General features: G+C 40.5%; 1 protein-coding gene across 1 annotated transcript in view; it reads right to left on the bottom strand.

Moving 5' to 3' along the window:
• The window catches only part of LOC120534479 (zinc finger protein 585A-like), a 349,597-nt gene that overhangs the window by 331,027 nt on the left and 2,121 nt on the right, over positions 1-16,449 (bottom strand). Inside the window, exon 2 of the mRNA XM_039762072.1 lies at positions 8,803-9,226. Coding sequence (XP_039618006.1) covers positions 8,803-9,196 — 394 coding nt within the window. The 5' untranslated portion in view covers positions 9,197-9,226. The remainder of the gene's footprint in view (positions 1-8,802; positions 9,227-16,449) is intronic.

Here is a 16,449-nt window from a genome sequence, read left to right as displayed (position 1 = left end):
TGGGCAAGCTTTAAAAGGACACCGCTTAATTTGTAAGAGATGCCTCTTGTCTGCTTGTCCTATTCACTTGCTTTGTTTTGAGATTCTGCGAGTCAAGCTGTGAGACGAGGTCATCATGTGATCTGAGGAAGCAAGCAGGCAAATTTTAAGGATGCAAGTGTAGGACCTTTGCCTGTGTGAGTAAAGGGTAAGCTCTCAGGCTAGCACATAAAACATATCAGCACTCAAATGGCATTTAGAAGTATTGGGACTCTATAGTTTGAGCTCTATAGGGAATTAAATGGTGATTGTTAAAACTTTGGGACTTTTCCCTGAACATGTGCCATGATGTAAACAGTAGCTTGGCCTCTGTCAGACCACTGGGCAGCTACGTGCCATAACTTAACAGCGCTGTGCTCTTAAATATGCCTTGTTATTGGTTTTAGAACTATTGACTACTAGCAAAATACCTGTTTTGCAGCGGACAAGTAGTGTATTAAAGTAGTTACGAAAAAGAAAAGAATACATTTTAAAAATAAGGTAACATGATTGTCAATGTAATTGTCATAGGCTTATTTTAGTATTGAGAGTGAATCTGATGATTGTAAAGAGTTTAATTTATGAATGTTGTGTATGAGAAATGCACATTTTTAGGATGTAAGTATCTCTTTGTTAACGGTTTGCAGTTCTGCCCTCGCGCTGTAAAATGACCAAGCTGTCTGCTGAGCTTACTCGTGAGCACGCAACATACAATTGGCCATGTGAGAAGCAATCTTGTGTCAAGTCAATGGCAACCTTTTTTAGAGTCTGACCCTGTGACTTATTTATTGTCATAGCGAAGCAGACCCTTACTGGAAATTGGAGATGTTTGAATTGGAATGGGAGGGCAGAGGGTTTAAGAGGGATGCTAGGAATAAATCCAGTCTCCCCTGAGCCAGTTCTGGTGAAGGCAGTTGCCTCAATGAGGTTCTTGTGCAGAGATCTGATCTGAAGCCTGGTGCCGTTACTAAGTTTTGGCTGTTGTAAGATTCATAGTAAAATAATTGGTGCGCCGACCTTCAAAAATAAGAGTATGCGGAGGCATGCCTGGAGGATTAACTCTACTGGATAGTGTACTGTGTCCTCTAGTTATACAGCAGAGTCGATAGACTTATATGTTTTTGTTTTGGAAGTTAGCTGGTGAATTAAAATGGTGTTTCTATGTGAAGTCATGTCATTTTTTGGTGTTAGAATAGCTCTCTCCCTCAACCATGAGACATTCTTTTCATGCAGATTTCTTAGGTTGGGGTAAACATTTTCAAAAGGGTTTGTAAGGTATTCACCAGGAGACAGAGATTGTAAGGAACATTGAGTTTTACAGTTCTCTTCAAATAAATTGCCATCACCTATTTTGATGAGGAGAGCAGCGAACTCTCCGGCTTTTTTTATCGCAGTTCATGCAAACCCTCATGTTTATTCTTAAGGTAAGAATATTGGTCTTAGGTCATAGTTATGAAGACTTCAGACATGCTTTAACTTCGTCAGCGCGTGTTCCTCTTAGGACAACTGGTAAGGTCTGCTGGAAGTCTCCATTCAGCAAGACTGTCACGCCTCCCATCCTTTTTGCCGTGTTTCTGATCTCTTGTAGAGTCCTGTCTAAAGCCTCAACACCTTCTCTGTGTGCCATGGTGCATTCATCCCATACAATGAGCTTATGGTGTGGCAGGTGAGGGGACGCTGGCGCACGCAAGTTGCTGCCGCTCCTCCCTGTTAACAAAACTTTTCGCAAAATTCGCCTTAATTCTACACTTTCTCACGGTTGTTTTATTTCTTTTATTGTACGTATAGTTCGTGGATACAGCCAACTTGAATTGCATGGATTTGGCTTAATATTTACAGTTTTTATGGACAATACTTTGACTGGGAACAGCTGAGTCTGTGGATCGCAGGATGAGACCTATGAATATTTCTTTGTACCTGCCGATCTATGACCTTGGATGATCTGTCTCCGTGATTATATTCGCTATGCTGATCTGCTCCCGATTCATTTTACAGTACTGTACGACTGGGATCTGTTGTGGCAGAGTGGTGGCTCTGAGGGTAGAGATCTGCACTGGCAATCGGAAGGTTGCCGGTTCAAATCCCATAAATGCCAAAAGGGACTCTGCTCTGTTGGGCCCTTGAGCAAGGCCATTAACCTGCAATTGCCGAGTGCTTTGAGTAGTAAGAAAAGCACTATATAAATGCAAAGAATTATTATTATTATTATTATAATCGGGCAGCACTTGTGCCATGGTGTTCTGCTTGGATATGTTACACATGGGGGAATCAGTATGGGTGAGATTTAGAGGTAGTCTGAAAGAAGAGTGAGCACTCCTTCCACAATTGAAGTGGTGGAGTAAAGAAGAAGGGAGCAGTTAGCACAATGAACAGTTGAGTAAAGCAATGAAGAGAGTGAGGAGGCACATGAGCATGGGATGTCATTAATGTATATAGGCACAGAGCCAACCACGTGGTAGGTGCATGGACAGCGGCAGTGCGGAAAAAGGAAGGGGGACCAGGGGCAGCCCTTGTGTGTCTCTGCTGTGAAATAAATCCTCTGTTAATGGAAACTAGGCTGACCCGCCTTTTAAGGTGACCGACTTTTAAGTTGACCACTTCTTAAGGCAATTCAATATGTAGATCAATTTGATATTTTATACAAACTCATTAATGTGGTTATATTGCATTTGAGCGGTATTACTTTAATACTCGTAGTTTCTGTTATTTTTGTGATGAAATTTAAACTTTTTTTCTATATTGAACCCCCCTGATATTTACTACGCGGTGTGGCATTTGTACTTCATCAACATTAATTATTTCCAGAGACATAATTTTGTCTATTTTCCAGTGCATCGCGCACAAAAGCAAGGGAACAATGGGAGCACCAGAACTTTGCTCACATCATGTCGCTTCGTACCGCAAGCTGCAAGTAGTAAGTCTGTGATAAGCGGAATAATGCTACGCTTTCCACTCACGGGACTGAATGGACAATCCTGACCGCTTTTATATAGTAAGAAAGAAGAAGAAGATATCACACAGTCTGGAGTAGAAAATCATCTTTTACCTGGAAAAACAAAACTACAAATCCCATCGTGCATTGCAAAATGGACAGGGCGTGTGAAACTCCGCCCAGAGCACTAACGGGACGGAAGGACAATCCCGACCGCTTTTATATAGAAGGATAAGGAATGAAACGCAAAAAGGTTCCTTACGGCATAATGGTGAGAACCGCCAGAGAGACTATATTATTTTCGAAAGTTCGTTATGGGGCATGGCGCAAAATGAAACATACTTAATATTTGTAACTACAGTGTAAATGATGAGCATGGGAAATCCGGGCTTCCTACATATATTGGAAGTCGCAGAAATAGTGAGGAGGGGTTTCTCCTATCTATACATACAGTTTAGGGGGTATCCCCATTGCAACAGTACATGAAACATACATAACTTTTGTAAGTACACTGTAAGGAATAAGCATGCGAAATTTCAGCTTCCCACTTGGATGGATGGATGGATAGATAGATAGATAGAGAAAAGAGTTGCTCAACATCTTTTTAAGTGGCTTAATGAGGCATTATTATTGTTTGCTTTTCAATTGCCATGTTTTTTAAGGACCAAGGATGCTATGTTTTTCAGGGTATGGAGAAAACAAGTTTTTGTTTTGGAACATGGCGACTCTGCTTGGCCTATTGACTCATCAAAGTCTAAACAAGTTTTTGGAAAAGCCTTCAATGCCCCCAAAATTTAAAGGAAACTAAGTAAACTTGCACACTAGAAAATAAACACTTTAAACATATAAACATTTTAGCATTTAAATGTATATAAAAGCTCACAAACATTTCAGATGACCAGATGAAAAACAAGCTGTATTGTGTTAGGTAGGTTGAATTAAAAAGAAGTTTTAAGAATTGATTACCAAGGTTAGCCCCTGTATTGGTAAGTCAGATTGTATGTGGCTGCACGCCACTGGCTGATGACACAACTTCCTTTGCTCATGGGCTGCAACATAGGCATGTATAAATACATTCTAGATAGCATTTAAGTTACTGTTTCAAATGTTTCTCCATGAATTAATACCTCAATTAATCAAGGTAAAAAAAGCATACTATATCAGGTTGCTTTGAGCAATATAAAAATTTAAGGGCTCATTAAAAAAGGCTTTAGCACTGTGCTTGCTTGCCTGCTTCCAACTCCAGCAGCTTAGCTCTTCTCAGAAAAGCTATGTGCTGCACTTACTAGCACAGCTGTCTATGATTTTAGTCTTACTGGATGCTGGTGCAACAAGCAAGTATTAAGTGAACAGTTCAGTTTTTCATATGTGGGTCATCCTGGTTACAACTTAATGATGAGGGCTGATCAATTAAAAGGCCTCCAATTTTTATTGGCTCAAGATTGGGAATGTGAGGAATGTAAAACATGATCAGATGATGGTCATCTCCAGGCCAGGCAGCAAAAATGACCTTGAAGTCCTAATAACTGTTATGAAAAGATTAATTATTATTAAGGGAAAGACATATATGAGGCGAGATATAGGTTATAAAAACAGGTACAGCACGGGGTCATTATTACAAAGATAACATGTAAAGTGAATGATGAGAATTATGTACAAAATGGTTATGTTTTCGTGATTAGAACTGGAATAAAAAAAAGCCACGCCCAAACCACCGGGATCACTTCATGAACTGAGATGGCTTAACACTAGAATTACCAGAGCCTACAAAAAAACTCGTAGATCTGTCCCACCTTAAAACGCTTTGCATCTCTCCGTCAGCGTCTTTTGTCCTTTAAAGGTGTTGATAAGCAGCAAACAGCAAGCAGCCTGCTATCACATCCCACACCCCGCACAGCTTTCTTAGCTCAAGTCTGTTTACCTGCGTGTCAGTTGCTTAGAGTTGAATAGAGTGAGAAGTCAAGCAAAATGAGACCTTTTATAAATACTATATCGTTATTTGGAACACTTGCATTTCATGTGTGTTCCGTGTCTACAATGATCTATGTAAACATATCATTAAAACAGAAACGTTTTTCATGTTTTAGTAATAATTGACAAAATGTAGATGTGAAGTGTATAATGTGTGAAGCCTGAATTCCAAATATCAAAGAATCACTTTCACAAAAGCTACAAATATAACAGAACAAATGCACTTCCATTCAAAAATATAACTGCAAAAAACAACCCGCGTTACAGTGCGACATTGACATGCAGCTGCTATGACAGCTTCAGTGGTGCAACGGTATCAATTGTTGACTGGTAATCAAAGCTTCACGGGTTCGATCCCGGACGAGTCCATTTTGAGAAGTGAGCTGCACATATTCTTACTATTTTAGAATAAAAATATACATTTGATTTTAGTCTGTAACAGCCTGTGTAATTTATGATACTTGTAAAGGTCAGCTTTATTTTTTTTTTTTTATTCAGTTTTATTCTCTCAGCTAGCTGTGTTCATGATCCCAAATACACCCTTAACCTCCCCGCATCTGACACTGCTGTTTTCACATAGACGTGCTATAACAGAGGTAAACTCAAATCATGTCAACGGTTCTACATCGGATCAAAAATGCACTTTTGCCATCACTGTACTTTGTATATGTACATGGGAAGCTCTGCACTCTACTTGTGACTGTAGGAAGTAAGTAAATAAATAAAGGTAAATGGGTAAATAACATTCGATCTGGCTTTTATGTAAGTAACATATAAATGTTAATGTTTTGGGCACATGCACCATCCTTTGTATGCAAGAGTAAGATCGAACTGGACATTCTCTGATCTGGAGGGTGTGACGATGTGGGTTCTGGCTCCACACTCCCATTGCTGTTGGAAGCACTTGAACCCAACACCGTCGATAATGTAACCGAGTGAGCTAGTCAATGGAGGCAAATTACTGAGCAAGGGGCAGGTAGAAAGTGCAAAAGTGCTTTTATTTAAAACCAACAAAAACAGTGTTCCATAAATAGTGCAGTTTCAAAGTTCATTAAATAAATAATCCATAAAAAGAAAAACGTGGAGGTTAAAACACTAGACAAAAAACAATCCTTTAAAAACCAGAGGTTAAAATCTTCTCTAGGAAGCAGTCTTAAAACAACAAACAAATCCGGTGCATCGTCTATTAGCGTCTCACCTGCTTATCCCATATGGGCCAAGCAGCAGGCAAGACGCTCTCTGCAGCTGCCTTCCTCTACACTTTCACGAGACTGGAGACCTCCCGATCCCTGGCTCCGGTATGGCACTCATCCCAGCCTCGGAGAACTTGGTTTCCACCAACGGCCAGGTCGCCCACGTTGGGGACTCCACCACCAAGCCTCCCGACTTCCGCTGCCTTTCCGCAGCTTCTCTGCGGCCCGTCGCTTTCACCTGATCACTCCCGCTACATGGTCGCTCAGCGGGAGCAACCTCAACTCAAGCGCCTGGGTGTCGGCCTAACACCCAGCTTCCTTGCAGCTGCCCATGAGCGCACGATCGCGCGCTCACCACACTCACGCACCGCCTGCTTCCTCGCTCTTTGTAACCTCCGTCCTCTTTCCTCATCTCCTTTTTTTACACCGAACGTTTCTTTTTCTCCTCCACACCGACTCGCGCTTCTTTTTAAAACGTGAGGGGCCATCACAGCTGTAGCATTAGCCACGGGAGCAATCACGAATGTGGGCAGTTCCTCACCTGTGCACACGGTGAGAAACGCCCACATCGACAACTGCCCCGCGGCTCGCTACAACAACGCCTCTCAAGCCGCCTCGGTGCGGTGATTGTTTATTTAAAATGAATGGCCTTTTCTCAACGAGCTGTGGACCCATAACACCACAGAGGGATAAAAGCTGACACACAAAATTTGGTGAATCTGCCTTCTTCGTATCTCACCGTCACTTTATTATTTTTTTTTTACATCGTGCACCAGAAGGTGTGAGCTTATTCAGTGCAGCAGGAACACTCAATAAAACTGAATAAAAAAAAATAAAGTGACATGTGCCCAAAATATTAACATTTATATGTTACTTACATAAAAGCCAGACTGAATATTATTTACCTTTATTTTTTTTACTTACTTCCTACAGTCACAAGTAGAGTGCAGAGCTTCCCATGTACATATACAAAGTACAGCGATGGCAAAAGTGCATTTTTGATCCGATGTAGAACCGTCATCATGATTTGAGTTAACCTCTGTTATAGCGCGTCTATGTGAAAGCAGCAGTGTCAGATGCGGTTGGAGTTGGGATCGTGAACGTGGCTGAGAGAATAAAACTGAATTAAAAAAAAAACAAAGCTAACCTTTACAAGTATCATAAATTACACTGGCTGTTACAGACTGGAATCAAATGCATGTTTTGATCCTAAAATAGTAAGAATACGTGCAGCTCACTTCTCAAAACTGACTCTTCCGGGATAGAACCCGTGAAGCTTTGATTACCAGTTAACAGTTGATACCGTTGCGCCACTGAAGCTGTCGTAGCAACTGCGTGTCAATGTCACACCCTAATGCGGGTTGTTTTTCTGCAGTTATATTTTTGAATGGAAGCGCATTCGTTCTGTTATATTTGTAGCTTTTGTAAAAGTGTTTCTTTGATATTTGGAATTCAGGCTTCACACATTATACACTTCATATCTATATTTTGTCAATTATTACTAAAACATGAAAAACGTTTCTGTTTTAATGATATGTTTACATAGATCGTTGTAGACACGGAACACACATGAAATGCAAGTGTTCCAAATAACAAATAACGCTATAGTATTTATAAAAGGTGTCATTTTGCTTGACTTCTCACTCTATACAACTCTAAACAACTGACACACAGGTAAACAGACTTGAGCTGAGAAAACTGTGCGGGGTGGGGGATGTGATAGCAGGCTGCTTGCTGTTTGCTGCTTATCGACACATTTAAAGGACAAAAGACGCTGACGAAGAGGTGTGAGGTGTTTTAAGGTGGGACGAATCTACGAGTTATTTTGTGGGCTCTGGTAATTCTAGTGTTAATGTGCTCTGCAATTGTTTTCTATGCTGTGCAATAAAGTCTAAATTCTGATTGCCTTTCTGAAGACTGTGCTCGTTTTTTTCTGAAGATTTCTCCACAACACTTCAGGGACTGGACAGCTTGCTGTCATCAAGGGAACATTGAACATAAAATCTTTTCAAGTAGAAAATGTCAGAGTAGTAGAATCTGAATGGGTGATGAAAAAAGAAAAAAAAAACATGCTGAAGCAAAGACGAAATCAATGACAGAAAGGCAGTCAGAAACTTGTGTTCTGGAAATTCAGAGTATAGAGCTCAGCAAAAATGGAGAAGCTATGTCATATGACTTGCAGACAGATTATCAGGAAAGGAATCCCTGAGATGTCAAGGAATTAAAAAAAAAAAGACTGAATAGGCTAAAATTCAAAATCAATCAGCATCTGGAGGAAATGGTTGGGAGGGCCAACAAGTTACTAAAAACAGGGGTTCAGACTGGACTGTAAATATCTAAATGGAATGACAAACTAATAACAAATATTAGACTTCTTAAGATAATTGTGTGTGTCTGTTTTGGGGACATAATTGAAGACCAGACCGTTTAATCAATGCAGAAATCCTGGAAACTCCAAAAGGCTCCCAAAATTTTCTTGCAATCATACTATTGTGGAGTACAGCATTTGCATAAAATTACAATTATAAGGTTAGAATATCAAATTGTTAAATTATATAACTTCATAGATGAGCTTTCAAACTACATTAAGCACACAACAAAAAGTGTCAATTTCATTCCATTACAAGACTACCCTTTTAGGCCTATAACACCCTTAAACCTCTCACCTGTTTTAAACTTTTCACTTACTTGTTCTAGTGTTCTTTGTAGGTGGTGGCTCATGTTCCTGAGTCCTAAGAGATGAAACATCTTCAGTTGCCTCTATGTCAGACTTTAATAATAATTCAGACTTCACATTGACAGAAGGCTCAGGACATGAAGAGTGTCCACCATGAGAGAAGACAGACCCAGTCACTGCATCATTTTCACATCCATAATGAAGGTCTTCTTCCTTGACACTTGTCTGGATGTCAGTTGCACTGCTGACACACTTCTCTTCAGCTTCTTCTTTAATGTCCACAAACACCAGTTCATACTCGTCCTCTTCCTCCTTAATGCCCAGGCTCTCCTGTTTAGGGTGGACACACTTCAACTCACAGTCCTCCTCCTTAACATTTATGGTCTCCTCTTTCACATCCATCATGGCGTTACAGCAAAAAGTAGCCTTTTCTCTCTGTGAAAACAGCAGGATTTAACTTTATTACTACTGCCTTATTAAGACCTAAAGACATTAGGTTTTCATTTCACAACACCCACTCTCAGATAAAGTTTATGACACCTCAGACAGTTCATAGTAATTTGACATGAACTCCTCACACTTCACATCAAATAAATTTTAATATCTGTGGATCAGTGAAAGCCCAAGATGTAAAATTCGATGGAGAGATAATCAATAGAGTGCAGTGTGGATGAAGCAATTGGAAGAAGGTATCAGGAGCATCTGTAATACTTGTGTGATTAAAGAATTAAGGTGAAGGTTAAAGGTGGGGTTTGCAAGACCACCAATGATGTATGGAGCTGAGACATGAGCAGTGAAGGGTGCGCAAGAGTAGAGGTCTGATGTGAAAGAAATGAGAATATTGAGATGGATATGTGGAGTTACAAAAAAAGATAGAATAAGAAATGAGACAATCAGAGGTTCAACAAAACTGAATGAGATATCTAAGAAAGTACAGGAAAGCAGAGTGAAGTGATATGGAAATGTAAGGAGGAGAGACAACGAAGATGTGGGCAGAAGAGTGATGGGAATGAAGTACAAGGAAAGAGAGAATGAGGGAGGCCAACATAGATAAAGTAAAACAAGATCTAAAGAGAAAAAAGTTTGACTGAGGAGGAAATGCAGGACAGAGCTGTTTGGAGAAGGTTGACAAACCACATCGATTCCAACACAGAAGTAGGACAAGATGAAAAGATGGTGAAGGTCCAGCAGGCTGGAGACCATCTGGCACAGTTGTTGTTCAGCAGTATTCACTTTTTGGATTAAACATGCAGTTCTGCTGGAGTCCCAGAATTGTGTCATGAATTATGTTGATGAATGTTTTTACAAGGCAGGCCTCAAATGTCAGAAAGGGGTGGATGAAGTAGGAACTTAACTAGATGGAATAGATGGCTTGTGACAGGAAAAAAAATGAGCAGGTGAAATAATGAGTTTGCTAGCTCAGGCTGACAGGTGTCATCAATGACAGTGGTCTTGTCTGTTTGGTGGTAAGTTAGACAAGTAAGCATTACTTAGAACTTAGATTCATATGGATGGATCTTTATTAGTACAGAGGGGGAATTTAGCTTTATAGAGGAAGTTCAAGAAATATTATAACAAACAACTACCCACCTCAAGCACATTAGCGAGTGAGGTTGTGCTGGTCTGCTTGTTAATTAGTCAGTTTAGTCGCAGGAGGACACACAGTTTGTGAAAAAGCTCATCTGAAGTGTCATTTGTGTTGCCTTTATTTATTTAAGTGTTGTCATCAGGAGGTGATTACCTTCCTGGGCCACACAAACCACGTGTATGGACCAAGACAGGCAGGCAAGGTAAACAATTAAGCTGGTTGTGTTTTTTTAAATGGATTTTATGCTCTTGGTTTTACTTTGAATTAGTGGAAGAGTCAGGCTGATTGAGATTAAAGCTGGTGCCATGATCTGTGATGGTGTGGGTTTGCTCCATACTACCGGGCCCTTCTAGGAGACTCTTGAACCCACCACTGCCAAAAATGTACATAAGGGTTGAGCCTAACAAATAAAGACACTCACATAGATGTAGGTGCTTAAGTGTATCAGTGCTTTTGTTAAAACAATCAAAACTAACAGTGTTCAGAATTGCAGTACTGGAAAGACCATAAATAAATAACTCATAAAAACACGTGATCTGTGGAGGTTAAAATCCAAATAAATACATCCATAAAAATAAGGTTAAAACCTGGCAAGAATATTCTATTTAAAAATCCTAGTCCCTGGTGCAACCCTTTAAGCCAAACATCTCCTTAGCTTAACCCCAAACGGGTCCTTGCAGCCAAGCAAATGCCAAATCGGTGGTTCAACCAACCTTCCATGCCAATCCCAGGCTCAGGCTCCTACTGCCAGGGCCATACCCCTACGGTCCATGGCTTCACCCGCAGGACACCGCACTGAGCTTTCCAACACCCCTGCGGCTCCCACTGCCTTTCTCCCGGAATCACTACATCTGAGCAGAGCATCACTGCAGATCCTATATCGCTCAACTGGAGTGGCTTCCTTCTGCCCCCGAGTGTCAGCTGCACACTTCCTTTGGGATGTTCTCCGAGGTGCCTGCCTTCTCTCTAATTCACTCACAATGACTTCCTCCGCCTCCTGCCTTCTCCTCTCCTTCCTGCCAATCTTACTCTTTCTTTCCTTCCGTCCCATGCAGGCTCCTTTATCTTATGCTGTCTCCTTGGCATCAGTGAGGTGCCTGACTGAACCGTCTGCCACCACACGTGCAGGCCAGACAAACAGAGTGCTGATCTTCACTTTGCTTGATATTTCATCCATGAGATGTTAATCACACAGTGACAGGTTTTCTTTTTATTCTTAGCAGTGGCTTTTGACACCAATGTTTTGATGTATTTATTGGCTTGTAAACTAGAATGGCTGATCAGCTGGGGTGGCATTTAGAGTTTTGTTTCAATCAGCACCATTTTCTTTTTCACGTTTGTTATTTGAGCTTTCATTTGGGGTGGAGGTCTGCAGGGATTTTTAGCTGTGGATTGTGCTTCATTTTTAATTTGTAATTAACAACACATTTGAATTGTTTCAGAATTTCCATTGAGTTATCTTTACTAATTCTGTGTAGTTTTGACAATAAGTTTGATTCACCTTGTACTTTGACTAACTGTAAACCCACCCATAGCAACTCTGATTGGGTGGTGGTTCAGGCTTTATTATGAAATTTGAAACCAATTCTTAACAACAGAAAGATAGGAGTCCATGTTTTGATTTGGGCAACCCCTGGCCATCAACTAAATTGTTATGGAGTAGTGCAGCCCTAATAAAATTAGATATGGTGTGAGGATGCTACATTTAATGCAGGAATACAGAAAAGGCAAACAAAAAAAAAAAAATCACATCACGTTCAAACAGTGCGAACATGAGATGCCATAATATGAACTGCTGAGCTCCAACTGTGATGTGCTCCTCATCCTCTGGGCTGTCAGGCAACTTAAAGGGCTCTGTGGGCAGACATGTTGCAATGTTAGTAAAAACGGAAGAGGAGGTTTTCAATTTGGATAATGAATTTTGTCTACCAGTTGACAAATGTTATAAAAGCAAATTTACAAACAGAGAGCTAGGTTATAAATAGGACTGTAATAGCTGTAGTACGAGGAAGAATAGTTTGAGGTTACTATAGAATCTATATATATATATAATTCACTAAGGCAATACAACCATTTGAAAGCACGCCAGAAGGGGCGTGGATTCACTAAGCCGCCGACAAGTGAGACACCTATGGCGCACGCAGGAAGGAGCCACACCCACCAACTCCAAGACCATTGGATACGACAACAACTCACAGAGCCACGCCCACCAACTCGGACGCGATGACACAGAAAACCGGCATCATTTATATTCGTCTGTCGTAGAGGTCACATGCAGCTCCGACCCACGTTGACTGTTAATAGAGGCATGTTTCGTGGAGGTGAATCGCCATATGCGCGCGTGTAAAACTGTTTGCGAGGGGTATCCCATGGGATCCTTAAAACGTTCCTTTACAACTGAGGTTAAAACACAATGAAGTGAGCAGTCTTTAAAAAACGAGTTTTCGGTTATGACCCACGACCGCGTGGTTACACGACCCAACAGCGGTCAGCGTCCAAATTCTTAGAGGGACAAGTTGCTTTCAGCCACGTGAGATTGAGCATTAACAGGTCTGTGATGCACTTGTATGTCCGGTACTGCACGCGCGCTACACTGAATGGATCAACGTGTGTCTACCCAGCGCGGGGAGGCATGGATAAGCCGTTGAACCCCATTCGTGATGGAGACCGTGGCTTCCAATTGTTCCCCACGAACGAGAAATTCCCAGTACGTGCGGGTCATATGCTCGCACTGATTACGTCCCTGCCCTTTGTAAAGCCCCCCCTGATCGGGTGACTTGGAGGATTATATATATAAAAAAAAGCAGCCGGAACCGCAAAGAACAATGAAAAATCAACGTGGAAACCGACTGAGGTGGTGTTTGGAAAACTAACAGTCAACGTGACTCACAGGTGCGTGTGGACTGTACACAGACGAAAGCGACTCAGGTAGGGAGTTGGGGTTGGGCACATAAGCGGGCAGTGCGTACTGAACGAGCGCCGTTCAACCCCATCCTTCGCTTTGGAGGGAGAAAGCGCGACGGCGCTCCTCCGGTTTTCAGTCAAGGACAATTGTATGTTGGTTTGTAGCGTGCATTGTTGCAATGTTACTTTTCTTGGTGGTTTATTAAATTACGGATTTTTCAAATGTTTATTTTTTCCTCTGTGCTTAAAAATCATTTAAAAAGCGGCCTGATTATGCGGCGTAGCGGGTTGGCTAGTTTATCTTAAAGAAACAGCATAAAGGGTTAAAAAATGTCAGAAACCTGTTCAGGCATATCAGGAGTCCAGATTAAAGATCATGTTAACAAAGAGACAAAAATAATACACAAAATGTACAGAAGAATGACCTGTACTCAACAAGACTGGACAGTTATATACACAGAAATTTCAAGGCTCAACCTGAAGAGTATAAGAATAACCAAAATTAGTGCTGGGCGGAATGACCAAAATTCCATATGGCGGTATTTTTCAAAATAACACTGGTTTCACAGTATTCGACGATAATTTTTTTCCCCATGCATGATTGGATATTAACCGCCTATTCCACTGTCATGAGAATTGTACATTGTACGAAAAAACATTTTAATGTGCACACACGTATTAATACAGCTTTGCATGGCACCATAAAGTGATAGCTTTCAAGGGGGTGGCACTAATGAAGAGAAGGAACCACATTGCATGACAATTGCAGTCATAATATAGAACGTTTTTATTGAACAAATTTTGCAAACGACTTAAACTATAATTTTGACAACATATTTTCAACCATCCAAAGGGGCATTTAGACTTAATAAAATATCCAGATGCGCTTGTCAAAAGTTGCATTGCATTGAACAGGTCTTAGAAAAGGAATAAATGGTAAATATTTTTTGTAAACCAACTACACTTTCTGTTAATGTTATCAATCTCTGCCCACTGACACGTTAGCTATATGGATTGTAATGGCGTCGGTTATCTCGATCCACCGCTTGCTTTTTTTGTCGTAGGCAGTACCTCTAGCAAACACGTCTACAAGTGACGTCTGAATCGTGTGTCCTCTAGCTTTTTCAGTTTTACCTGAGGACGTGGAGGGTGCCAATCTTAGTTCCATACATTTATGGTACACCAAAGCATGCTAAGGTGGTACAGCAAATTACTCGTGTTGCTGCCTCCGGCGACAACTTTAGCTCGATAGCATTTGCAGTAAATAGTTGTTTGGTCCATATTCTACCTTTTAAAACCTTTTATCTCCAGAAAACAGACACGGCTCCTTTTTTTGGCAAAAGTTCTTCTTTATCGTCTGCTACAGTTTCAGTTTCTGAATGTTCTCTGTCGATTTTCACCGCTCAATACCTCCACTAACGCATGTACTCTGTTGCATATGTGTTTAGTGCTCTATAAGTGAAAAAGGTCCACCCTTAAACAGTTTCCCGTTGCGCCACATTCCAAACGTTGTTAAGGCTATTTAAACCGGTATTGCGGTATAAGAAAAATCCATATCATAGCAAAAATAAAAAACGTTTTTTGGTATGAACTGGTATACCTTCCAGCACTAACCAGAATGTATCAAAATACTTATTTTAAATAGATCATTTAGGTGTAAACCAATGAACCAACCAGACTAATATATGAATTGATTGACACTGTTATGTAAATTAAGTTGCTGATAAAATAGACCTACACTATGGAAAAAGACGATCTGCTGAGGCAACCCTAATGGGAGCAGCCGCGAGAAGATAAAATAGACCTACACCTTAAATATGTGACTGTTCTGATCATGCTGTAGAAGAATGCTCTCTGTTCAAGCATTAGCTAAAGAGTAATAAATGACATCGACGAACAGCCTTTTCTACTGCCTAATTACGGATTTTTCCTGTTAAAGGATAAGTTGCTTTCTTTATCCTACTTAGCATTAGACCCGAGTGTCACTCTGACTGTAACAACGGTGCTAAAAACATTACTACCAAGCGTCACTTGGCCAACTGTATAGACGTGTCTTACTCAGGCCCAACACCCAAAGTTTACTCGGACTGTAAAAGTGCCAGTAGTGTTAGTGCAGAGAGTTACTTGATAAATGATATAGATGTGTCTTGTATAAGGGACAGACCCGAGTGTTACCAAGGCAATGGTGCAGACACGTCTTCTGCTAGCCTCATAATGGCGTCTTGTAAGAAATGTTTTCAGCAGCCCAGGTGTTGCAAACTCTTGACAGTGATAAGAGCAGTGATGATGAAGTGAATCTGTCTTCAGACAATGGAAGTGAAACGGACAGTGAAATGGAAAGTGATTCTGCTGAATCTGAAGGTGACGCTCGTATAAATCGCAAAATCTGCAGTGGGATGTTCGAAAGCTCATCAGTCTGGAAAGAAAATCCACAAGGAATGACGCTACTATTGTGCCAACTGTGTATTTCACCGTACTTCAAAATATAAACCACACATTAATAGTATATATGGTATTATCATTATACTTTCTGCACTCCTGGCTTTGTACTTTGTGTTTTGCACATTTTACAGTAGAAAGATAAGATTTAATAAATATGTAATGTTTCAAGCCAAAAAAATGCAACACTTTTTACATGCTTTTTCGGGGAAAGATGTAATGCTAATGAGGTTAATTAAGATGTTGATTTCTTCCACAAGTATGGCACAAATATACACACACACCATATCTACATTTGTATATACTCATCTTCTATTATCCTTATGTTGTAAATAAATTGTATTACTTTCTTTATTGTAGCAAGCATGTTTGGGTTATTTGTGAAATAGTCTCTCACCATGCTGAAAGAAAACAGAGACAGTGTGGGTGTTTAATGTTGAATTTTTCTGATTTATGAGCCTCGTTCATAGCTTGCACAGATATCTGTTTTTTTTTTTGCTTCCTGACTAGAAAGTGAAACTGAGATCCCTCACTTCGCCTACATTAATTTGGTGTCCCTTTCTGACCATCCTGTTAATTATTTTAATTAACTACCAAATGTAAAACTGATCATTAACTGAGTGAACAATTCACATTTGCTACAGCAGATGCCATTAAAAGGTGTTTCACAGAAATTACAAAATATGAAGGATTGAAACAATCAGTACCATAGAATCAATGCAGCAAA

This window comes from Polypterus senegalus, chromosome 8 (genome assembly GCF_016835505.1).
Source record: "Polypterus senegalus isolate Bchr_013 chromosome 8, ASM1683550v1, whole genome shotgun sequence".
Lineage (NCBI taxonomy): Eukaryota > Metazoa > Chordata > Cladistia > Polypteriformes > Polypteridae > Polypterus > Polypterus senegalus.
Note: the sequence above shows the minus strand (reverse complement) of the source record. Positions and strands in the feature narration are given on the sequence as shown.